The 25,684-nt window shown below is 40.8% G+C and overlaps 1 protein-coding gene across 1 annotated transcript in view; it reads right to left on the minus strand.

The window, feature by feature from the left end:
* txnrd2.2 (thioredoxin reductase 2, tandem duplicate 2) overlaps window positions 1-22,347 on the minus strand; it is a 69,262-nt gene extending 46,915 nt beyond the window's left edge. The window contains exons 1-8 of the mRNA XM_061907091.1: window positions 22,220-22,347; window positions 16,780-16,845; window positions 16,645-16,701; window positions 14,052-14,196; window positions 13,613-13,687; window positions 11,415-11,493; window positions 11,096-11,158; window positions 7,485-7,555 (exon numbers count right to left, since the gene is read on the minus strand). Of these exons, the coding sequence (XP_061763075.1) occupies window positions 7,485-7,555; window positions 11,096-11,158; window positions 11,415-11,493; window positions 13,613-13,687; window positions 14,052-14,196; window positions 16,645-16,701; window positions 16,780-16,845; window positions 22,220-22,304 (641 nt within the window). The 5' untranslated portion in view covers window positions 22,305-22,347. The remainder of the gene's footprint in view (window positions 1-7,484; window positions 7,556-11,095; window positions 11,159-11,414; window positions 11,494-13,612; window positions 13,688-14,051; window positions 14,197-16,644; window positions 16,702-16,779; window positions 16,846-22,219) is intronic.
* Between the last annotated feature and the right edge of the window lie 3,337 nt (window positions 22,348-25,684).

The raw sequence follows: 25,684 nt of genomic DNA on the forward strand, positions 1-25,684 counted from the left end.
CACAGATGACAGCTCGGCAGCACAACAACAACAACCTCAGTTCTTGCTAGCGTGTGTGTGGCGCTACTCTTCTGCAAGAACCAAAAGCTATTGAATACCTTTTCTGGCCCCCAGGGTGGTAGAGATCCTCCCTCATAAAATGAAAGGACTTCCTGAGCTCAAGTGGCATTTCTAAGTGGTTGATTTGGGTTCATACACAAAAGGTTTATGAATCTGCTGAATGTTTTGATGGTAATTGTTTAAGACTGCTTACCAGTGAGGTTCATGGCGGGTGAGGCACTTTGGAGTAGGGACGCACCGATTAATCGGTAACCGAATATATTCGGCCGAATATGGCGAAAAAAAGCCACATTCGGCCTTCGGTGGAATGAGTTAAAAACAAGGCCGAATAGTGGCGTGTGACGCAATTTTTTGACGCGGTGACGTTGGGATATGTTGTGTACCTGTATAAGTGTATGAGGTTACAAGCACACACTTATTGAGATTTAGTGGGGCCTCTGTTTACATTATTAGCCTGTTGTGTAGTCTACCTGTATAAGTGTATGAGGTTACAAGCACACACTTTATTGAGATTTAGTGGGTCCTTTGTTTACATTATTAGCCTGTTGTGTAGGCTACCTGTATAAGTGTATAAGGTTACAAGTACACACTTAATTGAGATTTACTTGAGCCTTCTGTTTACATTATTAGCCTGTTGTGTAGGCTACCTGTATAAGTGTATGAGGTTACAAGCACACACTTATTGAGATTTACTTGAGCCTTCTGTTTACATTATTAGCATATCTACTGTGGCTAAGCAGACTTTTGCCAAAAGGACAATAATTCATTTGTTGTTGGTTTATCCACTCTAATGCACTTTATTTTTTTTTCGGAATGCATGTTTTGTTTGAAGGCCTAATATAAATGAAAAACTTTGTGCTTTTTTTTTTTGAAAAGCAAAGGCTACTGGAATATTAAAAAAATGTCAATATTCAATAAAAAAAGACTTTATTTGAAAAACATGTCTAAATATTTATTCTAGGCTATTTATGCAATATAAAAAAAATTGTGAAAAACTGCATTCATTATTCGGTATTCGGCCTTCGGCCAAGCGTTTAAGTTTTATTCGGCTTCGGCCAAAACATTTCATTTCGGTGCATCCCTACTTTGGAGTTATTATAAAACTTTATTTCATATGCGCTAATCGCTGTTAACTACAGATGGCCGATAAATGCTTTAAAATGTGCTATCGGAAATGATCGGTATCGGTTTCAAAAAGTAAAATGCATGACTTTTTAAAACGCCGCTGTGTACACGGATGTATAGAGCGCCAATAAACCTTAAAGGCACTGCCTTTGCGTGCCGGCCCAATCACATAATATCTACGGCTTTTCACACACACAAGTGAATGCCACGCATACTTGGTCAACAGCCATACAGGTCACACTGAGGGTGGCTGTAAAAAAAACAGCCACACTGTGAACCCACACCAAACAAGAATGACAAAACACATTTTGGGACAACATCCACACTGTAACACAACAGAACAAATACCCAGAATCCCTTGCAGCACTAACTCTTCCAGGACATTACAAAATACACCCTCCGCTACACCCCACCTCAACCTCCTCATGCTCTCCCAAATTCCTAGCAGCTGTTTTGAGGCATGTTAAAAAAATAAATAAAAAAATGCACTTTGTGACTTCAATAATAAATATGGCAGTGCCATGTTGGCATTTTTTTCCCATTACTTGAGTTGATTTATTTTGGAAAACCTTGCTACATTGTTTCATGCATCCAGCGGGGCATCACAACAAAATTAGGCAAAATAATGTGTTAATTCCGAGACTGTATATATCGGTATCGTTTGAAATCAGGATCGGTAATTAAGAGTTGGACGATAGCCGACATCGGCAAAAAAAGACATTATCGTACATCTCTATTCCTTAGCGATACCGGTATTCATTGGTACTCTTATCAGTACTATACAGTATGCAATTGGTGCGAATGAAGATGTGAAAAATGCATTTTTTATTAGCTTTATTATTTTTATTAGTATTACGTCATTATTTGCAATTATTCCGAGCTGATTTTAAAATCGTTGGGCTGGGAGATATAACAGACAAATAAATAATCCAATCTCCATTAATATCACCTTTTTTTACATTGTTTTTATTCACACCCTAAACCAGCATGCTTGTGCACTAAAGCTGACAGGAAATGATTGCTTACGCACTACACAGGAAAAACCATATTAGGCACTGCCTCGTCTGGTTTCTATAATGTACTCAATCAGTGCATTAAGAGAGACAATAATTTGTCTGGGGGCCAGTACATCTCTTTTTAGGAACACCAATACAAAACCTCACAATAATGTCGGATTGAATGCTAAAAACGTTATGACAGACCGCCTTAAAAAACGTAATAGAATTTTACATTTGTCTATGAACGATAAAACACTGAATATTGACAAAATATGAATTTCACCCCCCCTGTCGATCGACATATTTTACAATCAAGTGAAACGCAACAAAAATGCTATAAACAGTGAAATATGAACAAGAAGGGTACACAATAAACCCACCTACAATCTGATATTTGCTGAATTTCCCATAGGGATCAATACAGTACTTTCTATTCTATTTATATATCACTAAGCTTTAGAACTTTCTTGTGAAAATCTCCTTCCGCATCTGTGGAAACGCTTCCCGCCCACACTGCTTGGTGCCTCGTCTGAACTGCTGTGACGTAAATGACCATAGTAACAAAGTAGATTACCATGGTAACTGGTATATCATCCATAAGCGCCGATTCCAACCATTAAAATACTTTGTATAGTTGAAGACTTACGGTTATTTGAAAACATGACTGCACATCATAATTGCAGCTACAGTTTTCATCTCATAGATCTAAAAAAATTATTTGGGAATGTCCAGCGGGCCTGATTGAAAAGCTCAATGGGCCACATGTGGCCTCCGGGCCTTAAAGGGGAACATTATCACAATTTCAAAAGGGTTAAAAACAATAAAAATCAGTTCCCAGTGGCTTGTTGTATTTTTTGAAGTTTTTTTCAAAATTTTACCGGTCTCGGAATATCCCCTACATAAAGCTTTAAAGTGCCTTATTTTCGCTCTCTGCGAAGACACTGGCCATTTCCCTGTGACGTCACACAGTGCTGCCAATGTAAACAAACAATGGGAATACCACAGCAAGATATAGCGACATTAGCTCGGATTCAAACTCGGATTTCAGCGACTTAAGCGAATCAACAGATTACGCATGTATTGAAACAGATGGTTGGAGTATGAAAATATTGAAGAAGAAACTGAAGCTACTGAGCGAATAGCTATTGACGCTATTCATAGCCATAGCATGGCCGAATAGCTGCGATAGCATCGCCGGTAAAATGTGCGGACCAAACGATCAGGACTTTCGCATCTTTTGACACTGGAGCAACTTAAATCTGTCGATTGGTGAGTGTTTTTTTCGCATTAAATGTGGGTGGAAGGAAACGTAATATAGTTGCAAATGCATCTACAGGTTATCCATACATCTCTGTGCCATGTCTGCTTTAGCACCGCCGGTAAATAGCATGTTAGCATCAATTAGCGTAGCATGTTAGCATCGATTAGCTGGCAGTCAACATCAACAAAACTCACCTTTGTGGTTTCATTGACAATCTTTGCAAATGCATCTGCAGGTTATCAATACATCTCTGTGCCATGTCTGCCTTAGCATCGCCGGTCAAATGTGGAGACACTCTGGCACATTCAATGGGGGTCTGGCGGCAGACACTTTGGCATCTTGGGGCCAGTGGTGCAACTTGAATCCCTCCCTGTTAGTGTTGTTACACCCTCCGACAACACACCGACGAGGCATGATGTCTCCAAGGTTCCAAAAAATAGTCGAAAAAACGGAAAATAACAGAGCTGAGACCCGGTGTTTGTAATCGTTGAAAATGAAAATGGTGGGTGTGTTACCTCAGCGACGTCACATTCTGACGTCATCGCCTCCAGCACGATAAACAGAAAGGCGTTTAATTCACCAAAATTCACCCATTTAGAGTTCGGAAATCTGTTAAAAAAAGAGATGGTCTTTTTTCTGCACCATCAAGGTATATATTGACGCTTACATAGGTGTGGTGATAATGTTCTCCTTTAATTTGTCCGGTCTGCACTAAGCAGACAAATGTCTATAAAGGCAGCCTCATATCAGCTTCCTTCACTGTATATGATCAAGAAATGTGCAAATTTAAAGATTTTCAGTTATCATTTAGTCATTACATTTATAACACAAATCGATGAACAAGTATTAATACTGAATTATTACCTGATATTTAATATTAATATGAATTAGAACTATTCTCTTTTGGACCTGCCTTTTTGCTCACCACATGTCACTGCTGCACCACAATCCTGCTCGCTGTATTGCCACCAAGTGGCAGAAAAGTTGAAGAGCAGACTGTGTATCAAATCAAATTGTGATTGAAAGCATGAAAACATCCGCTCAGACAGAATATTCCACATTTAAATATAGAGCATATTGTACACCCTCATACATATATATCCCACCACTTCTCCCTTGCGTTTAAGAAAAGTTTGGCAGACTATCTTAGCTGATTTTATTCAATCAATCAATCAATCAATGTTTACTTATATAGCCCTAAATCACTAGTGTCTCAAAGGGCTGCACAAACCACTACGACATCCTCGGTAGGCCCACATAAGGGCAAGGAAAACTCACACCCAGTGGGACGTCGGTGACAATGATGACTATGAGAACCTTGGAGAGGAGGAAAGCAATGGATGTCGAGCGGGTCTAACATGATACTGTGAAAGTTCAATCCACAATGGATCCAACACAGTCGCGAGAGTCCAGTCCAAAGCGGATCCAACACAGCAGCGAGAGTCCCGTTCACAGCGGAGCCAGCAGGAAACCATCCCAAGCGGAGGCGGATCAGCAGCGCAGAGATGTCCCCAGCCGATACACAGGCAAGCAGTATTCCCACATATTCTATTTCTCTTTTGAGCTATTACAGTCATTTTAGTGTTTAATTTATCACACTGTCACAACAATTTTATTATTTATTTATTTTTTTTAAATAAAAAATTATTCTGTGGCCCGGTACCAATCGGGCCAAGGCCCGGTGGTTGGGGCCCACTGCCCTAACCTCCCACTCTTACAACTATCCATTTTTCCATCCATTTTCTACCGCTTATTCCCTTTTGGGGTTGCGGGGGGTGCTGGCGCCTATCTCAGCTACAATCGGGCGGGAGGCGGGGTACACCCTGGACAAGTCGCCACCTCATCGCAGGGCCAACACAGATAGACAGACAACATTCACACTCACATTCACACACTAGGGCCTATTTAGTGTTGCCAATCAACCTATCCCCAGGTGCATGTCTTTGGAGGTGGGAGGAAGCCGGAGTACCCGGAGGGAACCCACGCATTCACGGGGAGAACATGCAAACTCCACACAGAAAGATCCCGAGCCTGGATTTGAACCCAGGACTGTAGGAACTTCGTATTGAGGCAGACGCACTAACCCCTCTGCCACCGTGAAGCCCCTCTTACAACTAAACAAACCAAAATAAATGATCAGTAAGGAGAGCCAACAACAAAACTTTACAAAAAGCTAAAATACCGACATCAACCCACCCTGTATTTGCCACCATGATGTAAACAGGATCCAGGTACACCACAACAAGTCTCGGTCCGTGTGCTGTGCCAAGAGGAATTGTCTCAGATAGACCAATTAACCAGGCGATGACAGGCGCTAAATGGTTGGATTAAAGGCCTTGTTCCGAATAAGTCAGGAAGCATGTCACTAATCAGAATCGTGGAGGTGAGGACAGGCTTACAGGAAGGGAAGAAAAAAGTGAACTGCCACTGATGCTTGCTAACAGCGCGTGACAGCGGGATGTGGCGTGTCAACAACTGAGGTGACGCCATCGGTAGCACACATCTTCACAACTACATGTTGTTTCCAATGAAAAGCTAAACGATATCTTCATTCTTATTACAAACCCCGTTTCCATATGAGTTGGGAAATTGTGTTTGATGTAAATATAAACAGAATACAATGATTTGCAAATCCTTTTCAACCCATATTCAGTTGAATATGCTACCCACAGGTGTGCAGGCTAATTGGGAACAGGTGGGTGCCATGATTGGGTATAAAAACAGCTTCTCAAAAAATGCTCAGTCTTTCACAAGAAAGGATGGGGCGAGGTACACCCCTTTGTCCACAACTGCGTGAGCAAATAGTCAAACAGTTTAAGAACAACGTTTCTCAAAGTGCAATTGCAAGAAATTTAGGGATTTCAACATCTACGCTCCATAATATCATCAAAAGGTTTAGAGAATCTGGAGAAATCACTCCATGTAAGCTGCATGGCCAGAAACCAACATTGAATGACCATGACCTTCCATTCCTAGGACGGCACTGTATCAAAAACGACATCAATCTCTAAAGGATATCACCACATGGGCTCAGGAACACTTCAGAAAACCACTTTCACTAAATACAGTTGGTCGCTACATCTGTAAGTGCAAGGCAAAGCTCTACTATGCAAAGCGAAAGCCATTTATCAACAACATCCAGAAACGCCGCCGGCTTCTCTGGGCCCGAGATCATCTAAGATGGACTGATGCAAAGTGGAAAATTGTTCTGTGGTCTGACGAGTCCTCATTTCAAATTGTTTTAGGAAATATTCGACATTGTGTCATCCGGACCAAAGGGGAAGCGAACCATCCAGACTGTTATCGTTGCAAAGTTTAAAAGCCAGCATCTGTGATGGTATGGGGGTGCATTAGTGCTCAAGGCATGGGTAACTTACACATCTGTGAAGGCCCCATTAATGCTGAAAGGTACATACAGGTTTTGGAACAACATATGCTGCCATCTAAGCGCCGTCTATTTAATGGACGCCCCTGCTTATTTCAGCAAGACAATGCCACATTCAACACGTGTTACAACAGCGTGGCTTCGTAAAAAAAGAGTGCGGGTCATTTCCTGGCCCACCTGCAGTCCAGACCTGTCTCCCATCGAAAATGTGTGGCCCATCATGAAGCGTAAACTACGACAACGGAGACCCCGGACTGTTGAAGGACTGAAGCTCTACATAAAACAAGAATGGAAAAGAATTCCACTTTCAAAGCTTCAACAATTTGTTTCTTCAGTTCCCAAACGTTTTTGAGTGTTGTTAAAAGAAAAGGTGATGTAACACGGTGGTGAACATGCCCTTTCCCAACTACTTTGGCACGTGTTGCAGCCCTGAAATTCTAAGTTAATTATCATTTGCAAAAAAAAAAATAAAGTTTATTTGTTTGAACATCAAATATGTTGTCTTTGTAGCATATTCAACTGAATATAGGTTGAAAATGACTTGCAAATCATTGTTTTCTGTTTATATTTACATCTAACACAATTTCCCAACTCATATGGAAACGGGGTTTGTACAATTATGCTGTCTTTAAAGATGTATGCGGGCCATGCTTACGTTTTTCCCGGTGATTCTTTCAGCCAGAATATGTCATCGCTGGTGATGCCATGCTCCACGGCTCCAGGGATCTAGAACACAAAGTTACAGATGTAAACAGCATCAACCGAATCAGTTAAACAGGAAATTGTTTGTTCCTGTGCATGTACTTTATAGAAATGCCAGGAAAGTCCCAGCCCTGTTAAATGAGCTGAACTTATAGCAGGCAGTTAAATGCTTGATTAAGCTTCAACAATTACCATAACAAGGCACACATGTCCCTTAAACTCTTGTCTCATTTAGGCCACCCGGAGCTCATAAAGCACCTGCAAGCGCAAAGTGTGTTTAGGAAGGTGAATGACGGCCGTGTGCTTGTTTGCAGTTCCTCACTGAAGGCTTCTAAACAATAATGTGACGTCAGTGTTTCAGAGGGTGGCTAGAAGTAGCGTGATGACATCATAGTATAATTTGCATAAATGGCCATGACGCATGACCACATTTTTTATGGGCATTGTGGGAGAGCTAACAAGTGTAAGCAAGAAAATGTTTTACTTTTTTTTTTTTTGTGGATTCTTTCTTATTCTGTCACATATTTTTAGAAGGAGGAACCGCAGCTCGTTGAAAAGAGCGATACAGTCATCAATCGTTTATCACTGGTAATTTGTTACAGACATGAACCGGATGAATGAATTTTTCGCGAAGTAGGGATCATTAATCAAAAATCTAATATTTTCATATAGAGATGTCCGATATCAAAAGATATCGATCCATACAGTATTGGAATTAACACATTATTATGACTAATTTTGTTGTGGTGCCCCGCTGGAAGCATTAAACAATGTAACAAGGTTTTCCAAAATAAATCAACTCAAGTTATGGAAAAAGGAGTCCAACGTGGCATTGCCATATTTATTATTGAAGTCACAAAGTGCATTATTTTTTTTAACATGCCTCAAAACAGCAGCTTGGAATTTGGGACATGCTCTCCCTGAGAGAGCATGAGGTGGGTGGGGTTAAATGATAAATAAATGGGTTGTATTTGTATAGCGCTTTTCTACCTTCAAGGTACTCAAAGCGCTTTGACATTACTTCCACATTTACACATTCACACACACATTCACACACTGATGGAGGGAGCTGCCATGCAAGGCGCCAACCAGCACCCATCAGGAGCAAGGGTGAAGTGTCTTGCTCAGGACACAACGGACGTGACGAGGTTGGGTACTAGGTGGGATTTGAACCAGGGACCCTCGGGTTGCGCACGGCCACTCTCCCACTGCGCCACGCCAGGTATAGGAGGTAGCGGGGGATGTATATTGTAGCGTCCCGGAAGAGTTAGTGCTGCAAGAGATTCTGGGCATTTGTTCTGTTATGTTTATGTTGTGTTACGGTGCGTATGTTCTCCCGAAATATGTTTGTCATTCTTGTTTGGTGTGGGTTCACAGTGTGGCGCATATTTGTAACAGTGTTAAAGTTGTTTGTACGGCCACCCTCAGTGTGACCTGTATGGCTGTTGACCAAGTATGCCTTGCATTCACTTATGTGTGTGAACAGCTGTAGATATTATGTGACCGGTTCGGCATGCAAAGGCAGTGCTTTTAAGGTTTATTGGGGCTCTGTTCTCCAACACAGCGGCGTATTAAAAAGTCAGAAGTTGTACTTTTTGAAACAGATACCGATCATTTTCGATATTACATTTTAAAGCATTTATCGGCCGATAATATCGGCAGTCCGACATTATCGGATATCTCTATTTTCATAGCTAGAGCATAAATAAAATCTGTTTATGACCTTCTAAATAATTTTTTTAAATTATGAGAGCCCTCTAGACATGAAATAACACCCTTTAGTCACATTTAGCCCTGTGATGAGGTGGCGACTTGTCCAGGGTGTACTCTGCCTTCCGCCCGATTGTAGCTGAGATAGGCACCAGCGCCCCCCGCAATCCCAAAGGGAATAAGCGGTAGGAAAATGGATGGATGGATGGATGGATAGCTACATTTACACTCTTTTAATACATATAGCATTGCAGCCTGAGGCTGAGCCAATCAGTGGCCACAATACTGAAAAGAACGCTCTGAATGATTTGGTCTCCTCTATTGGCCAATATTATGTTAGTGTGGAAGTCACTTGCTTGCAGTCCCACTGTCAGACACGGCACAAGAGTCCAGTGTGCAGGGTTAACAAGCTTTTTAATGATCGTATGTTTTTATGCAAAGTTTTTGCCAGACTTTTCAGTCTCACCAATCCTCCTCCTCCTCCTCTGCTGTTACTGACCGCTACTGTTAAAGACAACAGGTGATTAAACAACTCGGACCACCCGGGAAATCTAATCACCTGCCAGCTGTGTCTCGCCGTCAGCACTGCCGCGCCCCTGTCTGATGGTGCTCCGTCTTCAGCACCATGGACAGAGGCGGTGACCTTTGCTCCTACAGGCGCGCTGTTCACATTATCCCTCCACAGGTAGTGTTGAACATTTTGGTTTATTTAGCCATGTTTATGCTTCAATATAGTTAATTTAAGTTTAAAAAATTGTAGAATACATTTTTAAAAAACCTGCTGTACGGTGAAATCGCAATATTTGAAGCACTGTATATACTTTCATATCAGAGTCTACAAAATGTGAAATAAAAGCAGAAAAAGTCACTCGATTAAATTAGTGTTGTTGTTTTGTTTAAGAATATTAAGAGGGGCCGGAATACTTACTGAATTTAGGCAACACTGATCCTTCTTGCCACGTTTTCTTATTCTCTAACAGAACATGTGTGTTTGAGGTGTGTTAAGATGCAAAGTAATGTTGCATTCTGCCACCTACTGTAGTTTTAATGACAGTATAGCTCAGGGGTCGGGAACCTTTTTGACTGAGAGAGCCATACAAGCCAAATATTTTAAAAATTATTTCCATGAGAGCCATATAATATTTTTTTTAAGACTGAATACAACTAAATGCATGCATTTTTAAGTAAGACCAACATTTATAATAAGTCTCTTTTTCATTTTAACAACATAATTATTCTGAAGCTAACCAACAAAAAATAAAATACTTCTTACCATTAATGCGACTTCTTGAACAGGTGCGGTAGAAACCAGATGGATGGATTAAAATGCATGAGAATGTTTTTAATTTTGAACGTTATTTTTGACACTGTGATTGCCAGCGGAATTATTCATTATTTACTGTTATTTATTTATTATTTATTGTTAAGCAATATCAGCTCTGATTTATCTGAGAGCCAGATGCAGTCATCAAAAGAGCCACATCTGGCTCTAGAGCCATAGGTTCCCTACCCCTGGTATAGCTTGTAACAACAAGAGATCTCTTTTTTTGTGGACAAAGCACGATAAGAACTTTGCCATAAAGGAGAAGCGTCTCAAGAAAATCTAATGCCCGTGAAAGACAAAAAACACTCAGAGCCACGTTGTCTGTCGCCACCCTGAGCTCGCAGTGAAAATAAGGATGAAGACCTGTTTATCGATAGTCGCAATATCAAAATAGTATCGTGGTTGTGAGTCATGTATCGCGTGTCCTAAAAACTGAGATTCCCAGCTGAAAATGTTGACCTTGTTTGTATAAGACAACCGAGCTTGGCGCCGACAAAGACAGACATCCTGATACAAACAATGACACTAACATTCGTTGGGAGTTTGGGTCGTCCACCTGTAGCGATCACAATGTTCTCGGCAGTCAGGGTCATCTGCATGAAAAGAGAGAAGGATGTGAAGTGGCAGTCATTGTTCATATCCTTGGAACAACAAGGAAATGTCAGATGAAGAAGGCAAGTGGTCTCCAAAGTCTTTTCACTCCAACCATTTAGGGCAAATGTTAGTTTCTTCATACACAGTATTTTGACAATAAACCATTCTATTTTATTCAATGATACTTTTCATAATGTTTCAATGTTATTCAACTTAATATGGAAATCAATGTATTTCTGAGTGCTAACTACCAACCTCCTTCCCTGCTTTTGTGAGTCCTTTGACAGTGTGTTCATCTACCAGGATCCCTTTCATGTTGAGATACTTCACTTTCCTGCAAAAGAAACACAAGAAGCCTTGAAGCTAGATTGGCAGAAGGGTAAACTACAGTTCTTATCACACTAGGCCAGGGGTCTGCAACCTGGCTTTGGCTTTGAAACAAAACATCAACAAACAATGGCTACTTCATTTATCACATTTTCTTGCATTTAGTTAGAGTATTTGAGCATTTGTTATTATGGAGACTGGCATTAAACAGGCACTGTGTGAGCACAATGTGTCCATCGTGTCCTCATGTCTTTTTCTTTCTTATTTCTTCGGACTATAATGTGCAATAGTGTTATATGTGTACGGTACTAGTTACTATGGTCTTCTATTTTGTTACTATGGTCTTCTAATTAGTTACTATGGTCATCTAATTAGTTACTATAGTCATCTAAGTCACAGCAGCTCGGAAGAGGCACCAAGCAGTGTGGGCGGGGAGCGTTTCCACAGAGTGTTTCTAGAACTGCCAGCCTGAAATGCGGGTGTCAGGTACAGAAACGAAAGGAGATTTATATAACAAAGTTCTACAGTTTAGTGATGTATCCGATATATCAGATTATTAGTTTTTTTTATAAGTTCATATTTCACTGTTTGTTGCGTTTCGCTTGATTGTAAAATATTTCGATCCAGAAGGGGTGTGACGTTCAATTGTTGTAAATATTCAGTGTTTTATCCTTCATAGTTAATATTGTAAATCCCACATTCTTTATTTTCATGTATATTCCAGACATCTCATTCAGTTAAAAAAAAAAAGAAAAAATACAATTCCATTTAGTTTTTTAAGGCGGTCTGTCATAGCGTTTTTAGCATTCAATCAGACATTATTGAATGTTATTTTATTAGTGTTCCTAAAAATCAGATATACCGGCCCCGTCACACTTCTTTCTCTAAATCAGGGCTCTCAGACACACAGCCCGCGAGACGTTATTTTGCGGCCCCCACCTTAATATGAAAGTTTAATGTTAGTGCGGCCCCGCAAGTTTTGTATGAATGGCGCTTGACAGCGTCGCGTGCGGAGCTGAAGGAATCTACCAATCACGGTGTGGTATGTGGCTCTCCAGGGCAGAACATTGACGTCACTTGCATGATGCAAGCAGAGAACCCCCCCCAACCCCCCTCCCTCCCATTTGCTCCAGACAGAGACGATTTTTGGAATTTGGGTGCAAAATGGCTCTATCAATATTCTGGGTTGCCTACCCCTGCGTTAGTGGAACAGCGGCAAATGATTGAAAGCGACAGAGACGTTGCCATGGAGACGAGGGTTTTCTAACATGCCTGGCTGCGCTCGCACCGCGACACCTGTCCATCAGTAATAACAGTCCCCGATAACCTGGACCAATCTAAACCCTTATATGTATTTATTTATTTTTATTTGCATTGCCTCACAGGGACGGGCGTAGCGTAGTGGGAGAGTGGCCGTGCGCAACCCGAGGGTCCCTGGTTCAATCCCCACCTAGAACCATCTTCGTCACGTCCGTTGTGTCCTGAGCAAGACACTTCACCCTTGCTCCTGATGGGCGCTGGTTGGCGCCTTGCATGGCAGCTCCCTCCATCAGTGTGTGAATGTGTGTGTGAATGGGTAAATGTGGAAGTAGTGTCAAAGTGCTTTGAGTACCTTGAAGGTAGAAAAGCGCTATACAAGTACAACCCGTTTATCATTTCCTAACCCTCATTTTGTTTATTTATATTTATATTTTATTTTGTGTTGAAAATAAAAATAAAGACATTTAAAAAGATTTATTTTTAAGAAATCTTTTCTTGCGGCCCAGCCTCACTCAGACTCTGCATCCAGTGGCCCCCAGGTAAAATGAGTTTGAGGCCCCTGCTATAAATATTCAGTGTTTTATCGTTCATTGTTAATATTGTAAATCCCACATTCTTTATTTTCATGTACATTTTGGGAGTCTCATTCAGTAATTAAAAAATACAAATTCCTTTTAGTTTTTTTAAGGCGGTCTGTCATGACGTTTTTAGCATTCAATCAGACATTATTGTGATGTTTTGTATTAATGTTCCTAAAAATCAGATATAAAGTCCCCTAAACAGACTTTTTTCTCCAAAATTTGACCCCCGAGTCAAAATAATTGCCCAGAACAAACAATGTGGTTGTGATATTGTATTGTACTGACTTGTCCTGGAGCTGCACCCGGTGACCCCAGTTCAGAGATCTGACGTGGTTCTGAACTGCCTGCGCCATGGTAACCCTGCAAGAAGATAAGGGGATTACAAAAAAGACCGCACTGAAACATCACCAAATTAAAAAAAATCGCTGTATTGTCAACAAACAAGTGTTGGTTCACATGATTGGGTGAACAATAGCCAAATAAAAAACAGGAAAGCACATTTAAATCAAATAAAAAGACTCTTGCTCTGTAAACTGAATTTATGTTGTATTTAGTATGTAAAATTCAAATCTCCCTACTCACATGCATTTATTACAGGCTGGTAGAAAAGGCCAATGCAAGGACTAACTTGAATTATGTGTACTTCTGAAAAATACCACTAGATGGTGCTGCTAAGTTAATTATAGTCTGGTTTGCCTCACAAGTCTCCCTCTCCAAACCTTACCAGTCATGTGAAATTGGTCCTGAGATCTGCCAACCATACTTCTTGGCGTCTTTGACTGCGGTGCCAAGCAGAGCCGCCTGGTGCATGAGCTTCTTCGGTATGCAGCCGACATTGACACACGTGCCACCGAGCCCCCACTTGGTGCCTGGATGCAGATGTGTACATTTCCATTACTGTACAGGGTGTCCAAACTTTTTCCATTGAAGGCCGCAAACAGAAAAATCAAAGTATGTGGGGGCCATTTAGATATTTTTTATTTTCAAAACCATCCATCCATCCATTTTCTACCGCTTATTTCCTTTGGGGTGGCGGGGGGCGCTGGTGCCTATCTCAGCTACAATCGGGCGGAAGGCGGGGTACACCCTGGACAAGTTGCCACCTCATTACAGATTTTCCAAACCAATACAGTACATATATATATTTTTTTTTTTAACTTTAAGGGCTCCCCTCAATTTGAGTTCCAGGGACCAGGAAGGTTCTCGCCCGGAAAAGTGTGGAGTGCCATCTCCGGGTTGGGGAGGAGATCTTGCCCCAAGTGGAGGAGTTCAAGTACCTCTGAGTCTTGTTCACGAGTGAGGGAAGAGTGGATCGTGAGATCGACAGGCGGATCGGTGCGGCGTCTTCAATAATGCGGACGTTGAACCGATCCGTTGTGGTGAAGAAGGAGCTGAGCCGGAAGGCAAAGCTCTCAATTTACCGGTCGATCTACGTTCCCATCCTCACCTATGGTCATGAGCTTTAGGTTATGACCGAAAGGACAAGATCACGGGTACAAGCTGCCGAAATGAGTTTGGGTCTCTCCCTTAGAGATAGGGTGAGAAGCTCTGTCATCCGGGAGCTCAAACTAAAGCCGCTGCTCCTCCACATGGAGAGGAGCCAGATGAGGTGGTTAGGGCATCTGGTCAGGATGCCACCCGAACGCCTCCCAAGGGAGGTGTTTAGGGCACGTCCAATCGGTAGGAGGCCACGGGGAAGACCCAGGACACGTTGGCTGGCCTGGGAACGCCTCGGGATCCCCCGGGAAGAGCTAGACGAAGTGGCTGGGGAAAGGGAAGTCTGGGTTTCCCTGCTTAGGCTGCTGCCCACACGACCTGACCTCGGATAAGCGGAAGAAGATGGATGGATGGACCAGGAAGGGTCTCAGTCATAAAAATATTAAAAATAAATCATATATTCATGTTTTAACGCTTAAATCGCTGGATCAACTTTAGGTCTGTAAAGTTTTTTTATTCATTTATGTTTTATGACAAAACACATAATATGCAATATTTTCTCAGTAAACACACTTCAAAGTGGAATGTTTGATGTGACATAATAGGTGCCTTAAATAGGTCAGTATTTCATAACGCCATTGATTGTAATGCATTATTATTCTTTGAGCAATGACAGTTTTAAAAAAAAAATCCCACTAAAAGTCTTGGGGATGAAAAAGGGCCGTTAAAATATGGTAGGTCTTGTTTTTAACTTTCTCTGAATCAACTTCGCTTCACGGTGGCAGAGGGGTTAGTGCGTCTGCCTCACAATACAAAGGTCCTGCAGTCCTGGGTTCAATTCCAGGCTGAGGATCTTTCTGTGTGGAGTTTGCATGTTCTCCCCGTGAATGCGTGGGTTCCCTCCGGGTACTCCGGCTTCCTCCCACTTCCAAAGACATGCACCTGGGGATAGGTTGATTGGCAACACTAAATTGTCCCTAGTGTGTGAATGTGAGTGTGAATGTTGTCTGTCTATCTGTGTTGGCCCTGCGATGAGGTGGCGACTTGTCCAGGGTGTACCCCGCCTTCCGCCCGATTGTAGCTGAGATAGGCGCCAGCGCCCCCCGCGACCCCGAAAGGGAATAAGCGGTAGAAAATGGATGGATGGATGAATCAACTTCAGATCTATTTGTGGATTATACTTTTTTAATTACTGCAATGAGGTGGCGACTTGTCCAGGGTGTACCCTGCCTTCCGCCTGAATGCAGCTGAGATAGGCTCCAGCACCCCCTGCGACCCCAAAACGGGACAAGCGGTAAAAAATGGATGGATGGATGGACGTTTTTAATTATGTTTTAAGTGAGTTATTTTTGTGTTGTCGTTTTAAGCTCTTTTTGCCCAAGGAAAATTTGTTTTTATATAGAAAAAAACACAAAATATGCTACATATTTTCCCAAATATGTGAATAATTTGTGAAAAGATTAGTTTTGATTAATTATTACTTTTTGAGCAATGACAGCTTTAAAGTAAAAAAAACAGTCAGCATTGCAGTTTTGTATTATTTGAGGCAACAATACAACATTTTCTTTTAATATTATACCCATTTGATTTTTTTCATTTATTTTATTTTTTATATTTTTTTTAAAATAGTATTTTAGGCTCAGTTTACACTGCACACCAAATCAGATTTTTTTGCCCTCTACTGACACAGATCTGTTATTTTTTGCCAGTCTAAATGCTCCAAAACGCTTCAAATCTGATCTTTTGGCATCAGATTCAGGCCACATCAGTCCTGAATGATTGGAATCTCCATACATCCAAGAAGAAGTCAAAATGTGAGCAACATGCATTGCTACTAACTTTTTGTGAGTGTGACTCAGTAATTAGTAAGTTGTGTTCACCTTGAACAGACGGCTCCACATAATCCAGAACAGCAACGCTGAGTCCGAGTTGAGCAGCTGTTGTAAACAGCACACAATGTCATGTTATTTGTCAGAAAATAATGTCCAGTATGGAATCTTTTTTACAGTTCTCACCTTCCTTGGAACAGGCAAGCCCTCCTGAACCGCCTCCAATGACCACCACATCGTACTCATACTTCCCTGCATGAACACGTTGGATAATTAAGCCAAAACAAAATGGCACAATATTAGCAGCATGTTTGATGTATTTTACTGTACATGAGAAAGCTATTTAAAAGACAGTTAAGATGAAATCATTACATTAGTCTTTCAATTAAATGGTTTGTTTCCAATGTTTTTTTTCTGCTCACCAAATCTAAACATTGGAACTATTTGACTGGCCTCAACGAAATTGACAAGATCTTGGGTTTAGAGCAGGGGTGCACACACTTTTTCTGCAGGCGAGCTACTTTTCAATTGACCAACTCGAGGGGATCTACCTCATTTATATATATCATTTATATTTATTTATTTATGAAAGAGGCATTTTTGTAAACAAGTTAAATGTGTTTAATGATAATACAAGCATGTGTAACACATATAGATGTCTTTCTTTCACGAAGACAAGAATATAAGTTGGTGTATTACCTGATTCTGATGACTTGCATTGATTGGAATCAGACAGTAATGATGATAACGCCCACTTTTTCAAATGGAGGAGAAAAAAAGTTGTCCTTTCTGTACAATACCACATGAAAGTGGTTGCTTTTTGGCATCTAATTCATCCAGCTTCCATACACTTTACAAGAAAAAACATTGGCGGCAAATTCCGTAGCTTGCTTGATTGACATTCACGGCACCCGAGGGTCTTGTGAGATGACGCTGGCTGCTGCCAGTTCATTATTATGAAAAAATGACAGAGAGGAAGGCGAGAAACACTTTTTATTTCAACAGACTTTCGCGCCGTCCCTTCCGTCAAAACTCTAAAGGCCGACTGCACATTTCCTATCTTCACAATAAAAGCCCTGCTTCATGCTGCCTGCGCTAACAAAATAAGAGTCACTTGTGCACGCCAGCTTTCTGAGGGATCGCTTGTGCACGCCAGTTTTCCGAGACTCTGTATTTAGTTAGCGCAGGCAGCATGAAGCAGGGCTTTTATTGTGAAGATAGGAAATGTGCAGTCGGCCTTTAGAGTTTTGACGGAAGGTACGGCGCGAGAGTCTGTTGAAATAAAAAGTGTTTCTCGCCTTCCTCTCGGTCACATTTTCATAATAATGATCTTGCAGCAGCCAGCGTCATCTCACAAGACCCTCCGGTACCGTGAATGTCATTTAAGTGACGTCTTGGTGAAGATTGATGATCACAAATTTTTAGGTCTATTTTTTTTTAAAGCCTGGCTGGAGATCGACTGACTCACCCCCCGCGGTCGACTAGTAGCTCGCGATCGACGTAATGGGCACCCCTGGTTTAGAGGAACCTGCTTGTCGTGACAGACGGATGGACTTTTGGGAGAAGAAAAAGTGCCTGACAAAAACTTTCGGTTGTGGACGTGAAGATATTTACCTATTCGGAAGGATGACAACAGGACATTTGCTGATTGAAGTAAGCGTTGCTCTGATTTGTCAACAGATTGGAAGTTGCCGGCAGTTTTCAAAGTAGCCCAAAGCTGCCACAAATGATTGGATGATGCGGGAAGAACTGTGGACACTCTTGTGATTTGGATCACATTGGACTGTCTGCTCCCGCAGGATGAATTTTGAGGACCAGTCATAGACAATTTAGAGTTAAAACAAATTTTATTTTCACTTGCATACAAAACATTCTAATTAGAATTTTTTTCCTGGATTCAAGACTCTGCAAACTCCCTTCTTGTCGCTCATGGACACACACTTGTTGTTGTTGACTTTGGACTACCGACTGCGGAACAGAGACACGCGGCAGGCTCACACACACACACATTCATCCACAAAAATATACGCCACACACACATACCCCACCGCCCCATCCAACGCCCTTGACGCAAATCCCTTAGGGGTGATGGACGGCTGGGCAGCGCCTGAAGAGCTGCAGCCTGCCACCGTAGCCCCCACTCCCTCCCCCTCTGTTGCAAGTCTCGAGATGTATGTTGTAATATACATTTTTGTGCTTTGCTCTGGAGTTTTTTCCCACGCCAGACTGGGCCCCTTTACGAGTCCAGTCTTAAGAGCTCACACACACACACACACACACACACACACACACACACACACACACACACACACACACACACACACACACACACACACACACACACACACACACACACACACACACACACACACACACACACACACACACGCGCGCAAAAATTGGACTGTGGTCCTAACTTTTACCCGTTGGCTTTTACAATCTTTATCTTAATCATTCATTTCAACTTTATTATTCAAGTGTGACATTTTTAAATATAATTCATTTTATTGACAAGCAATTCTATTACGGTCATACTCTTGTTTGCTAGCGGCTACGATTTCAGTACGATTGGAGATCTTTACTCCTTCTCAAATCTGTGGTAATATTTTTTTCAGAAAATACAACCAAGAGTAAGTTAATGTTAAATCTTACCTGTGAAAAGTAATCCCCCTATTTCTATTTTCAACAGTCCGCTCATTTGAGCAGAAAAACGCTGAACACCATCTTTGTTTTCTACCTGTCAATTGTCAGTTTGGCATCTTTGTTTTCTACCTGTCAACTGTCAGTTTAGCATCTTTGTTTTCTACCTGTCAACTGTCAGTTTGGCATCTTTGTTTTCTACCTGTCAACTGTCAGTTTGGCATCTTTGTTTTCTACCTGTCAACTGTCAGTTTGGCATCTTTGTTTTCTACCTGTCAACTGTCAGTTTAGCATCTTTTTTTTCTACCTGTCAACTGTCAGTTTAGCATCTTTGTTTTCTACCTGTCAACTGTCAGTTTAGCATCTTTTTTTTCTACCTGTCAACTGTCAGTTTAACATATTTGTTTTCTACCTGTCAACCATCAGTTTAACATCTTTGTTTTCTACCTGTCAAGGGTCAGTTTAGCATCTTTGTTTTCTACCTGTCAACTGTCAGTTTAGCATCTTTGTTTTCTACCTGTCAACTGTCAGTTTAGCATCTTTGTTTTCTACCTGTCAACCGTCAGTTTAACATATTTGTTTTCTACCTGTCAACCATCAGTTTAACATCTTTGTTTTCTACCTGTCAACTGTCAGTTTAGCATCTTTGTTTTCTACCTGTCAACTGTCAGTTTAGCATCTTTGTTTTCTACCTGTCAACTGTCAGTTTAGCATCTTTGTTTTCTACCTGTCAACTGTCAGTTTAGCATCTTTGTTTTCTACCTGTCAACTGTCAGTTTAGCATCTTTGTTTTCTACCTGTCAACTGTCAGTTTAGCATCTTTGTTTTCTACCTGTCAACTGTCAGTTTGGCATCTTTGTTTTCTACCTGTCAACTGTCAGTTTAGCATCTTTTTTTTCTACCTGTCAACTGTCAGTTTAGCATCTTTGTTTTCTACCTGTCAACTGTCAGTTTAGCATCTTTTTTTTCTACCTGTCAACTGTCAGTTTAACATATTTGTTTTCTACCTGTCAACCATCAGTTTAACATCTTTGTTTTCTACCTGTCAAGGGTCAGTTTAGCATCTTTGTTTTCTACCTGTCAACTGTCAGTTTAGCATCTTTGTTTTCTACCTGTCAACTGTCAGTTTAGCATCTTTGTTTTCTACCTGTCAACTGTCAGTTTAGCATCTTTTTTTTCTACCTGTCAACTGTCACTTTAACATATTTGTTTTCTACCTGTCAACTGTCAGTTTAGCATCTTTTTTTTCTACCTGTCAACTGTCAGTTTAGCATCTTTTTTTGTCTACCTGTCAACTGTCACTTTAACATATTTGTTTTCTACCTGTCAACCATCAGTTCAACATCTTTGTTTTCTACCTGTCAACTGTCAGTTTAGGCCATACTTGCCAACCCTCCCGGATTTTCCAGGAGACTCCCTAAATTCAGCGCCTCTCCCGAAAATCTTGCGGGACAAATTTTCTCTAGAAAATCTCCCGAAATTCAGGCGGAGCTGGAGGCCATTCCCCTCCAGCTCCATGCGGGCGGGAGCCTTTTTTCACATCCGCTTTCCCACAGCATATCTGCCCAATGATGTTACAATAGAATGATCGAGGGTGAGTTCTTGGTTTCTAATGTGGGTTTATTGTTAGGCAGTTTCATTAACGTCCTCCCAGCGCGGCAACAACACACAACAACAGCAGCCCATTTTTGTCTACTGTAAAGCAATGTGTTTGCCGTGAACAGCATTGATTGATTGATTGAAACTTTTATTAGTAGATTGCACAGTTCAGTACATATTCCGTACAATTGACCACTAAATGGTAACACACGAATAAGTCTTTCAACTTGTTTAAGTTGCGGTCCACGTTAATCAATTCATGGTAATGTTTGACACTCTTAAACAGGACAATGCTGCCATCTACTGTACATGCATATGGTTAGAAAAACAAGGATGGCCAATTCAACCCTTAACTCAACAATGAGTAGATGAGTGTTATGTGTGTGTATATGTGTAAGTAAATGAACACTGACATTCAAGTATTCATTTTATTTGTTTACTTATATAATATATATATATATGTATTAGAGATGCGCGGATAGGCAATTATATCATCCGCAACCGCATCACTAAAGTGGTCATCCACCCGAACCAACATTTCATCAAAGCCACACCCGCCCGCCACCCACCCATTGTTATATATCGGTGGCAGAGGGGTTAGTGCGTCTGCCTCACGATACGAAGGTCCTGCAGTCCTGGGTTCAATCCCAGGCTCGGGATCTTTCTGTGTGGAGTTTACATGTTCTTCCCGTGAATGCGTGGGTTCCCTCCGGGTACTCGGGCTTCCTCCCACCTCCAAAGACATGCACCTGGGGATAGGCCCCTCCCACCTCCAAAGACATGCACCTGGGGATCGGTTGGTTGGCAACACTAAAATTGGCCCTAGTGTGTGAATGTGAGTGTGAATGTTGTTTGTCTATCTGTGTTGGCACTGCGATGAGGTGGCGACTTGTCCAGGGTGTACACCGCCTTCCGCCCGATTGTAGCTGAGATAGGCGCAAGTGCCCCCCGCTACCCCAAAAGGGAACAAGCGGTAGAAATGGATGGATGGATGAAATACTTGACTTGGTGAATCTAGCTGTAAATATACTCGTCCCCTATTAACCACGCCCCTCCCCGAAATCGGAGTTCTCCAGGTTGGCAAGTATGGTTTAGGCTCATCACCACTTCAAGATGGCGGCCCAATTTCTCGCGACACAGCAGCCTATGCTGTATCTACTTATAATATGTCTATGGACCTACCTACCTTAAATGTTTTGTTTGGAGTATACTTTATGAACACATAAGTACCAGAAATACGCAAAGATAGTTAAAAACGTCAGAAGTTTAGTTAAAAGCGGTGACTCTAGTCACGTGGTTTAAATAAATGCCTTCTTCAGACGCAAAAGTACCGTCAAATTTAAAACAAATGTCCTGTTTTGTATGAGTGTGAGAGTCAGAAGGTCACCTGAGAAGGTTGAGAAGTGTGTGGTCATCAGACGACAGCAGCTGACAGACTTCCATCGGTGTTTGACTCTGCACAGGACCGCCATGTCGTTGTTGTGAAACGAAGGACCCCAACTGTCGCTAAGGTGTCCGAATAAGTGCCTGACGGGAAAAAAATGGTGGTTTCCGCCTTAGGTCCCGGCTGACCCGAATAAATATTCACTATAACTCTTCAACTCATATACATATAAATTGCACTAATAATAATGAACCACTTATACCTTGTAGAAAGTTTAGTGTATACACAGTTATTGTAATTTAAATATTTGTACAAATTTGTCCAAAGGCTAGAATTATTCTCAACAGAAACTGTAATTTCTATTATCCATCCATCCATTTCCTACCGCTTATTCCCTTTGGAGTCGCAGGGGGCGCTGGACGCCTATCTCAGCTACAATCGGGCGGAAGGCCGCGTACACCCTGGACAAGTCGCCACTTCATCACAGTGCTAAGATTGTATTTTTATATATATATATATATATATATATATATATATATATATATATATATATATATATATATATATATATATATATATACACGTATACATATATATGTGTATATATATAAATATATATATACATACATACACACATTTATATATATAAGCAAATACATATATATACAGAAATATATATATATTTTTTCACTTATATATATATACCTATACACACATATATATATATGGGGAGGGTGCGGACAAGTCGCCACTCAAAAGGGACAAGCTGTAGAAAATGGATGGATATGTATACATACATATATATATATACATATATAGATATATACATGTACATATACACATGTACATACGCTTTTATAAATATATAATATATACATATATGTATATATACAAATATATGTATCTCTCTCTATATGTATATTAATAAACACACACACACACATATATATGTATGTATATATATATATACATATGTGTGTGTGTTTATTCATATACATTTATAGATATAAACATGTACATATGTACACACAAATATATATATATATCGTCGCTTGTATATATAATGTATATATGTACATACATATATGTATATCTCTACATATTAACAAAAACACACACACATATATGTATCCAGTATATATATATGTATACAGTATGTATATATATATATATTTATATATATGTATATAAACAATACTAGCAATAACATTTTCTTTTGAGAAACATATATAGTGAGATATGCATATACTGTATGTATATATGTATAAAAGTATAATAATATTGAGACCCCTTGCTGACAGAGTCGAAAAACAAAACAATAACTCATCACCTGCACTGAATAGTCACTTTAATACTAGAGCAGCTATTTAAAATGATTATGTTTAATTGAATAGAATTATAATTTCCAATTTCCTTCTGAAATTACGTGCCATTTTTTTCAGCAAAAGTTATTCAACAAGATATCAACCTTTTAAAAAACTTTGAAAAGTGACGAGTATAAATAGCAAGACAAAATAAGGCACACAGGCAAAGAAGACGAGCTTTACAGGCATGATTTTATTGAAAACACACCAAAATGTATACTCTACAAACCAGCATCTTTCTGTTATGTGGAACAAGTTGAATATCTTCATGTGGGTATTAGTAAGATTAAAGTAATACATTCTGTCACTGTGGCATCGCTTCTGCTTGCTACCTAAGCCCGAATGACCGCACTCCTCTAGAAAAAGTCAAACCAATGATCCTAACCTTTGTAAAAATTTCAAATACAATGCGTTACAAGGCAGGGACCCACGTACTAAACTACCAAGAGTCGGGGAGGGGGGCATTGCATGTTGGATGATACCAGTGTGATACGGAGGGTGTGGGAATAAGTGTTTGATCCCCTGCTGACTTTCCAAGCTTTGCAAATATATAATTTAATGGTGTTTTCATGGAGATTTAAGAAATGTAAAAAAAACAACATGAAATAAAGGTTATAAATTAAATAAGTATTGTGAAATAAGTATCAGAAGTACCAACCCCGTTTCCATTGAAGTTGGGAAATTGTGTTGGATGTAAATATAAACAGAATACAATAATTTGCAAATCCTTTTCAACCCATATTCAGTTGAATATGCTACAAAGACAACATATTTGCGAACAATAATTAACTTAAAATTTCATAGCTGCAACACGTGCCAAAGTAGTTGGGAAAGGGCATGTTCACCAGGGTGTTACATCACCTTTTCTTTTAACAACACTCAATAAACGTTTGGGAACTGAGGAAACTAATTGTTGAAGCTTTGAAAGTGGAATTCTTTCCCATTCTTGTTTTATGTAGAGCTTCAGTCGTTCAACAGTCCGGGGTCTCCGCTGTCGTATTTTACACTTCATAATGCGCCACACATTTCCGTGGTAAACAGGTCTGGACTGCAGGCAGGCCAGGAAAGTACACGCACTCCATGACAAAAGACGGTGCTTAGATGGCAGCATTTGTTGTTCCAAAACCTGTATGTACCTTTCAGCATTAATGGTGCCTTCACAGATGTGTAAGTTACCCATGCCTTGGGCACTAATGCACCCCCATACCATCACAGATGCTGGCTTTTCAACTTTGCGTCGATAACAGTCTGGATGGTTCGCTTCCCCTTTGGTCCGGACGACACCATGTCGAATATTTCCAAAAACAATTTGAAATGTGGACTCGTCAGACCACCGAACACTTTTCCACTTTGCATCAGTCCATCTTAGATGATCTCGGGCCCAGAGAAGCCGGCGGCGTTTCTGGATGTTGTTGATAAATGGTTTTCGCTTTGCATAGTAAAGCTTTAACTTGCACTTACAGACGTAGCGACTAACTGTATTTAGTGACAGTGTTTTTCTGAAATGTTCCTGAGCCCACGTGGTGATATCCTTTAGAGATTGATGTTGGTTTTGATACAGTGCCATCTGAGGGATCGAAGGTCACGGTCATTCAATGTTGGTTTCCGGCTATTCCGCTTACGTGGAGTGATTTCTCCAGATTCTCTGAACCTTTTGACTATATTATGGAGCGTAGATGTTGAAATCCCTAAATTTCTTGCAATTGCACTTTGAGAAACGTTGTTCTTAAACTGTTTGACTATTTGCTCACGCTGTTGTGGACAAAGGGGTGTACCTCGCCCCATCCTTTCTTGTGAAAGACTGAGCATTTTTTTGGGAAGCTGTTTTTATACCCAATCATGGCACCCACCTGTTCCCAATTAGCCCGCACACCTGTGGGATGTTCCAAATAAGTGTTTGATGAGCATTCCTCAACTTTAACACGTGTTGCTGGCATCAAATTCTAAAGTTAATGATTATTTGAGGGCTTCACGGTGGCAGAGGGGTTAGTGCGTCTGCCTCACAATACGAAGTTCCTGCAGTCCTGGGTTCAAATCCAGGCTCGGGATCTTTCTGTGTGGAGTTTGCATGTTCTCCCCGTGAATGCGTGGGTTCCCTCCGGGT

The sequence above is a fragment of the Nerophis ophidion genome, linkage group LG07 (assembly GCF_033978795.1).
Source record: "Nerophis ophidion isolate RoL-2023_Sa linkage group LG07, RoL_Noph_v1.0, whole genome shotgun sequence".
Classification (NCBI taxonomy): Eukaryota; Metazoa; Chordata; class Actinopteri; order Syngnathiformes; family Syngnathidae; genus Nerophis; species Nerophis ophidion.